Source organism: Sinocyclocheilus anshuiensis, unplaced genomic scaffold (assembly GCF_001515605.1).
Source record: "Sinocyclocheilus anshuiensis isolate Anshui unplaced genomic scaffold, SAMN03320099.WGS_v1.1 scaffold13, whole genome shotgun sequence".
In the NCBI taxonomy this organism is placed as follows: domain Eukaryota; kingdom Metazoa; phylum Chordata; class Actinopteri; order Cypriniformes; family Cyprinidae; genus Sinocyclocheilus; species Sinocyclocheilus anshuiensis.
The window spans coordinates 2,621,326-2,629,554 of NW_015538026.1; the positions used below are offsets into that span (position 1 = coordinate 2,621,326).

Genomic DNA, 8,229 nt, shown 5'->3' on the forward strand with positions numbered 1-8,229 from the left:
GTGGTTAGCGTGACACTGTGCCAAACCAGACTTCTTTTTTTCCTCAATGGAAACCATATTTACACTGTTTGAATCGTTCCCTGTCCCCTATATAGTGCACTACGTGCCATTCACTGTTCAGAAAATACTAATACTGTGGACAAGTGACCGAGGCTTCAGTGTCTATTTTATAGTGTGGGGTGGGCGCTTCGGATTCTAGCGAGCATTTGATTGGACAGAAAGTTTGATGAGAAGCTGAAGTACGATGTGACGTCAAAAATTAAGCACCAATCCAGCATATTAGAATTATTTCTGAAGGATCATGTGACACTGAAAACTGGTGTAATGGCTGCTAAAAAATTAAGCTTTGCCATCACTGGAATAAATATATCAATTATGTAAAATATATTAAAATTGAAAACAGATAATTTTTTATAATATTTCATAACACTGTATTATTCATCAAATAAATGCAGCCTTGGTGAGCATTAAAGAGAAAAAAAAAGCTTGCAGACAGTAGTGTTTTTATATATGGCACAACGTGTACTACAACATAACATTAACAATTTATATATCGCCTGCATATATATATATATATATATATATATATATATATATATTCCATCAGCCTTATAGATAACCTTAAGACTAACATATTGATACTAACACCCAAAAAATTTTAATTTTGATTTAATGGGGACTTTAAGCACCAATCCAGCATATTAGAATTATTTCTGAAGGATCATGTGACACTGAAAACTGGTGTAATGGCTGCTAAAAAATTAAGCTTTGCCATCACTGGAATAAATATATCAATTATGTAAAATATATTAAAATTGAAAACAGATAATTTTTTATAATATTTCATAACACTGTATTATTCATCAAATAAATGCAGCCTTGGTGAGCATTAAAGAGAAAAAAAAAGCTTGCAGACAGTAGTGTTTTTATATATGGCACAACGTGTACTACAACATAACATTAACAATTTATATATCGCCTGCATATATATATATATATATATATATATATATATATATATTCCATCAGTGTACACTGTTACCTTGGTGCCCCTATAATGGTGTAGTTATGGCATCTACCAGCTGGAGTCTGAACCAAACCCCGTTATTGTGTTCATACAGACACAATAAGCCATCAGAATCAGTCCCCTGATGTCAAGAAGAGTGGAGCTCCTTATTAACTCTATAAATGAAAGAAAACTTCAGTGAAATCTCTGAGCAAACATCTAGCTCAGTGTAGAGTGTGGATACCTTTGCTCTGACAGTCAAAACAACCAACGCTCATTTGTTTTTCTCTTGTTTTCACTCTTCCATTAATATTCCACTTTCAGTCAGATCCAAAGCAGATAGGAAGGTGTGGAAAAAAATAAATATGCAGATATGGTATAAGCCTCAGTAGGCTGATACACTTCTGGATCAAGAGGAATGTAGAGAAAGCAGGGGAAAAACAGATTACATGTGCAGTTCTTTGAGAGTTTTTTAAAGTGAGTTCTATGTGTGTGAGCTAGTATTTTACATACTGCATTTTGATTACAATCAATAAATGGCTGAGGCTCTTATCGTCTAATTTATCCATTTAAGATTTAGCTGAATGAATAAAGGTCAAAGCCTTGATTGCAAACACCATTAAATCTCTTGCAATGGCCTAATCAGAAAACTCAAATACTTGAAGTGTCTGTGCGAATGCATTAGGCGAGACATTGGATGGAAGTGGAACAGCATACAAACACACTTTCAGTCAGATCCAGCCACGAGAGCCTGCACGTCTCTTATTTATATCAACTGCATTTGTTTTGATCAGATGCACACATACGCAATGCCTTGCAAAAGTATTCAAACCCTTAACCAATTTTCTCATTTAACTGAATTACAAATGCCTCTTCAAAATGCAGTTCTCTGTGATATTATTTCTGAGCAATGAAATTCAAAATTAACTACTTTAATATGACATTTATTTACGTTATAAAATATGCTACTTAAATAAAAACTGAATTTTGCTGTCTCTGTTAACGTATCCAATCCCAGCTTTTGAACATTTCATACAGACACCATTTCAAGCAATTACAGCTTTTGTCTCTTGGGGTAAACACAGCGTTCAGGTGCAATTCTTCTCCCGAACAGTGATTCGCTCCAGGTTGTTCAGGTTTGATAGTTCAAAATACACTTCCTTATAATTTGGATAAGTACTAGACACACAGACACACACGCATTTGTCTTCATAGATCAAAGCAGAATGAGAATACAGAATTTACTCATGAATACATGCATGGGCCATTTAGAAGTAAGCCGTAATCCTTAACTCAGTCCAGAGGGAGCTTTTGTTTGGCCTGTAGTTTGTGTAGTCAGAGCTGTTAAGCCTTCTATCCTGCTGGGTGTTTAGTTGTGTCTTTTTTGTGTTTCATCTCTGTGTCCCAGATTGTATCGTGTGTTCTTCTGTAGTGTATATTGCATGTTTAAAGTGTAAATTAGTTTAGATTATATAACACACTGAGATCTCTCGCTCAGAAATATTCCCATGTGGGCACAATCCAGTCCTCTTAGAATGACACTCTAATCGACTCTTGAAATGAGTTTCAGAAAGTGTTAAATGAGCCTCCAAAAATAAAACAAATATTAGCTTCGACACAGATTCGTGGATAAGCCCTTTCTTTGTCCTAGTGTTGACAAAGAGTTATTTGAATCATCTTTCATCGGCCTACAGCGATTAACCTGTTCAGCTGTCCGACTGCAGGACTTTTATGCGAGCGTGTACAGTAGCACCCTTATTTAAAGGGATATTACAGGTTCAATACAAGTTAACCATACTCAACGTCACTTGTAGCATAATGTTGATTATCACAAAAATTCATTCGACTTTTTGAGATTATTTTGCATAAAAATACACTGTCTATGTAAATGTACAAATTTTATGCCATGACAGCATAACTCAAGAAGGTCGAGAAGGTCTTTACAGCTCAAATAATATACAGAAGAATGATTTATATAGAAGAATTCTTCTGTTAAATAATTTAAAAGAAGAATTAATGTTAGTGTTTACCAAATTGTAAGCTTCACATTTCTGCTTTTAAAATCCTCCAAAAATGCCCTCAATTCACTCCCGTTTCACCATAACCTTGATTTTGTGTGTCATTTAAGCTTAACTTGTATTGAACTCTGAATATTCCTTTTACTACTTTCACGACTCACAGCAGAAATGCCTCCTAATGAGCTATTTTGATTATTTGAGACATTTAAATTCCAACTTTAGTGTCTCTTTACAAATTCTCGGCTGGCTGCATGTTTTCTGATTGTGTTTGTTTGAATTGTGCCTCACTTGCACCAAATTAATTTAATGAAGGAAGAGGATTATCCATTGTTAATTAGATCCTCACTGGTAGGAACTGACTTGGATTAGCTGAAATGAAAACTGTTTTAGTTCTGAACATCTGTACATACTGTATGCATTTAAAACAATGCATATATGTCTACGTATATAAATTATGGTTATACTTACATTGTTTCCGTTCCACCAGGTGCGTCTGTCTTATTTTCTTATTCGCTTTGTGGTTGTATTCCATCAGTATCCAATTACTTTAGTCTGAAGTTTTTTGAACTAATGTCTTCCTTTTTGCTAAAGCCACCTTGAACCATCCAATTTGTTTGAATAGCTATTTGGTCAGCCACTTTCTTATCTTAAAAAAACGTCCTTCCACTCTTCACTGCTGAATTCAGATGGCATGCCATCACGCTTGCTGAGGAAGATCTACAGTGGTGCGTGTAATTGTATTTTCATTTTAAATAACTGTATCGAATTGTATTTGATGTCCTTGAAGTAGCCAGGGCATTGGACTGAGGGATTTAAATGCTCTAATTTAAACATATTAAATGGCTCCTGTTCTGTTCAGTTCATCCCTTTTTAAAAAGATGATATTCACAGCATGCTGATAATATTGGCCTCATCTTGAGGGACATGTTATCCATCTATACTCCACTCACTAGACAAAGATTTTATTTGTAAACAGATTTTATGAACAAATCAGCTGACAAACAAATGACTCTGCAAACAAACAGTTTTCAAATTAAATAACTTTCCAAACAGCTTTTGAAAGAAAGAAAAAACACCAGACAAACTGATCTCAAACTAAAAGACTTTCCAAACAATTGCTTAATAAATAAAAAACAAACTTTCACCAAACAAACAGTTTTCAATACTCTCCAAACAAATTGCTTAGTAAATAAAAGACTTTCCAAACTACACTCTTAAAAATAAAGGTGCTTCAAAAGGTTCTTCAAGCAATGCCATAGAAGAACCATTTTTGGTTCCACAAAGAACTATTCAGTCAAAGGTTCTTTAAAGAACCATCTCTTTCTCACCATCTGAAGAACCTTTTTTCGCCCCAAAGAACCTTTTGTGAAACAGAAAGGTTCTTCGGATGTTAAAGGTTCTTTATGGAACCATTTAGACAAAAAGGTTCTTCTATGGCATCGTGAAGCACCTTTATTTTTAAGAGTGTATTGTCAAAATAAAAGACTTTCCAAACAAACAGCTTTGCAGACTAATGGCTCTTTAAACAAATGGATATTCCAATAAAAGTCTCATCCCACTCACGCCTCTGTCACCTCCCGTTTCAATAATAATGCATTTCATTTAAAATCTGGCACCTCTAATGTCAGTATCACACTAATTTTCCTGCTTTGTCTTAGGTGGCATGTGGAAGTGCCAGTCTGCAATAAAACCATAAGAATATGTTTAGTAAGAGTTTGTGATTATTCACTACATTTGGAACATAATAATAAAACCAGATGGAATATAATTATTATAAGGAGCTACAGTTGTGTAGGTGTGATATGATGTATCTGTCTGTTTTTTTATTGCTGCTAGGCTGTTAAACAAGAAAGAACGTGTAGAAGCAGCTTGTGCATATTTCAGTGACTAATGTCTCTATTTCTTGCTCTTTCTCTGCAGGTATGGAGACATGGTCCCTAAGACTATAGCAGGAAAGATCTTTGGCTCCATCTGTTCTCTCAGTGGGGTGCTGGTCATCGCTCTGCCTGTTCCCGTCATCGTTTCCAACTTCAGCCGCATCTACCATCAGAACCAGAGAGTTGATAAGCGTCGGGCTCAGAAAGTTCAGGTCAGTGGGGCTCAAAACTCCCTGAGGGGCATTGTCTCCTCTGACCGGAACTGCTTTGACTGAGAAGTAGGTCACTAATGTTTACCTCTGAGTAATGCTCCTGTTAAATTACATCATATCCTTTTCCATCTTACGATTAAATAAAGATAAGTGATTTTCTTAGGGTCCCAAGAGCAGTTTTGAAGGCTACTATCCTTACCAAAAAGTAGTATACTTCAAGTTTACTTTAGTAAGTATCCTTAAGTAAAGTTCAAGTATATTTTTAAGTATACTTTATGTAGTAAGTATACAAATATCAGTGTACTAGTAGTATACTTGTAAGTGTACTATTTCAATACTCCTTGGGACTAAATTGGCCCACTTTCTAGTATATAAAAGTATACTTTTAAGTTTAACAGTAGTAAACTTTGTTCACTAAAACGTTGTTCACTGACGAGTTGCGCAAAACCACGTCCATATTGGCGCGATTTTTTGCGCTGCTCGTCAGTGAACAACGGCTCTGTGTAGTTAATGCTGCTCAATGTGAAAGCCCGCAGGTGATGGAGATTTACCGCTGATTACAGAACCGGCTTTCTGACAAGATGCGCGTTAAATATCGCATGCGATTTATCGTGCAGCCCTAGTTAGAATACATGTGGAAGCATCTGTTGTTTCGGTTTCTTCTTCACTTGTGTTTTTTGGAAATTCTGTACAGAAGATGTGTACTAGCACCCCCTACAGTATAACAATGAAAACACGGATTCTAGGAGCACAATTATAGCTAAAATGTATTTAGACTTTTTCTAAGTATAAGTCAAGTATATTTAAATGTCATTTTAAGTATATTTCTGAGAAGTACATAAAGCCCATTTCTGAGAAGTACATAAAAAGTAGACTAAAAGTATACTTTCCTATTTTTAGTTTAAAAGAAGTATACTAATAGCACACTTGAATAAACTTCTTTTTCGTAAGGGTAGTCAAGGCTGGAGAAATGACGGGGGGTTTGTGGGTAAAATCAGGTGACAGATGTTATCCCCTGTGGCGGTACCATGGTACAGTGATGGTATCAGACCATAATGCTATGGCAATCTAAAATACACTACATTTCAAAAGTTTGGGGTCACTAAGGACAGATACATTAAACTGATCAAAAGTGACAAAAGACATTTTAAACTTTCTACTCATCAAAGAATCCTGAAAAAAAAGTGTCACCGTTTCCACAAAAATATTAAGCTGAATACCTGGTTTCCACACTGAAAACAATAAGAAATATTTCTTGAGCAAATCAGCATACTAGAATGATTTCTGAAGGATCATATGACACTGAAGACTGGAGTAATGGCTGCTGAAAATTCAGCTTTGGCATCACAGGAATAATTTAATTCTAAAATATATTAAATAGAAAACAATTTATTTTAAATTGTAATAATATTTCACAATATTTCTGTTTTTACTGTATTTTAACCAAATCAATGTAGCTTTGGCGAACATAGGACACTTCTTCCAAAAACATTTTAAAAATCTTACCAACCCAAAATTTTGAACATTTTATCCCATGGTACTGAATGATTATCATATTTATTTAACATAGTATTTACAAAGGTAGTTCAAAAAATATAATGGTACTACCATGGCCTTTTTTTTTTTAATTATTGTTGCCAGGGCACTGGTGTTCCAGTCCCAGCTTCACAGTAAAATACATAATCCCTCACGGAAAATCCCAAATCTACTTTTATAGCTTTGATAGTCTGAGCAGCTGAGGCAGGTTGTAGGGGAATGTCTTTTCTCGCAATCGCCTGCCTTACCACAGGTATTTTATTGTTCTTTATGACTTTTCTCAGTTGATATTCACTCAGCCATATTGCTGCTCTTTTCCCTTGTCTGATGAATAAGGTTATTAAACTTGTTTGTTTCCGGGTGCATCAAGAATAATAGTACTACTCCGCCATACTTTTCGGTCCTCGTATGAAATAACACCTCAAATAAACAGCCTTAATGTTAAATTAAGCCTTTCTCTTCTCCCCGGGGGAATGAAGGGATGACCTGTCACTCGTTTAATGGCAGCATGGCGTCAAAAGATTGAGTCTAGACTCTGAATGAGATCCCAGCAGGGTTGCATGCCCTGCATCTATCCATCTATCACTCCATCCCTCCCTGTCCTCCTCCGAAATGTCTCTATATCTCTCTCGGAAGGTTATTTAGTTTGGGCGTAATTATCTGTTAAATCACCACGGGCCTCTCAGCTTGATTTTGCTATGCTAATAATTGCAAATATTACTGGAGATTAGCTTGATCACAGAAAAACAATGCCAAGGCAACTCCTATGACATCCCATGTGTGCACAGAGAGAGAGAGAGACATCAGCTCCAGCACTCAGCGGTATGTTATGCTTGCAGTCATGGATTTAATATATGCTAATGAGGAATTAATGTATACTAAGGTTTTGGGTGGGCTTACAGGGCCACATTGTCTCCGCAGGCAAGATTCCCAGTGGCTTTAGCATTTTACTTAGGGTTAATTTAAAGTTTATCCAGAATGGCAGATTATTACCCAGAATTCTTTGCGTTCCCACTGCAGCAGTGCCCGGTCTGCACGTTATCTCACCTCAAAGATTTTCTGCCCTTTCTACGCATAGCCGCAGGGGATACGAGTTCAGTTTCAAGTCCAAACTAAAGCTGCCAGATGCGACCAAATCTCTTAGGACCATCTTAAAAAATGTGTTCTGTGTGTATGGGTGGGTGTTTAAACACATCCTGCGTAGTGCTGGGCGGTATGACCAAAAATTTATATCACGGTATTTTTCAAAATTATACCGGTTTCACGGTACATGACGGTATTTTTTTTTCATGCATGACCAGGTGTTAACCATATTTTCTACTGATTGAGAGAGGAAATACTGCAGTATATTGACTTAGAATGCCCTATTTTACTGTCATGATGAGTGAATATTGTAAAAAAATACCACACTAAATAGTAACTAAACACGACCCCTTTTAATGTTAACCAGGAGTCATTCTCATTTATAATCGCGGCATTGTCTGATAAAATTAACATGCATCTTCACTAAAGAGCGGCTATGCGGTTGTGTTGGCTATATTACTTTTTTGTCTCATGCAGCGCACTGCCTGCGTCTGAGT

The 8,229-nt window shown here is 36.1% G+C and overlaps 1 protein-coding gene across 2 annotated transcripts in view; it reads left to right on the top strand.

The window, feature by feature from the left end:
• Positions 1 to 8,229, top strand: part of LOC107679777 (potassium voltage-gated channel subfamily D member 3-like) — a 109,659-nt gene that overhangs the window by 84,854 nt on the left and 16,576 nt on the right. For both annotated transcript variants that reach the window (XM_016475421.1, XM_016475431.1), the window contains exon 3: positions 4,945 to 5,113. In XM_016475421.1, the coding sequence (XP_016330907.1) occupies positions 4,945 to 5,113 (169 nt within the window). The remainder of the gene's footprint in view (positions 1 to 4,944; positions 5,114 to 8,229) is intronic.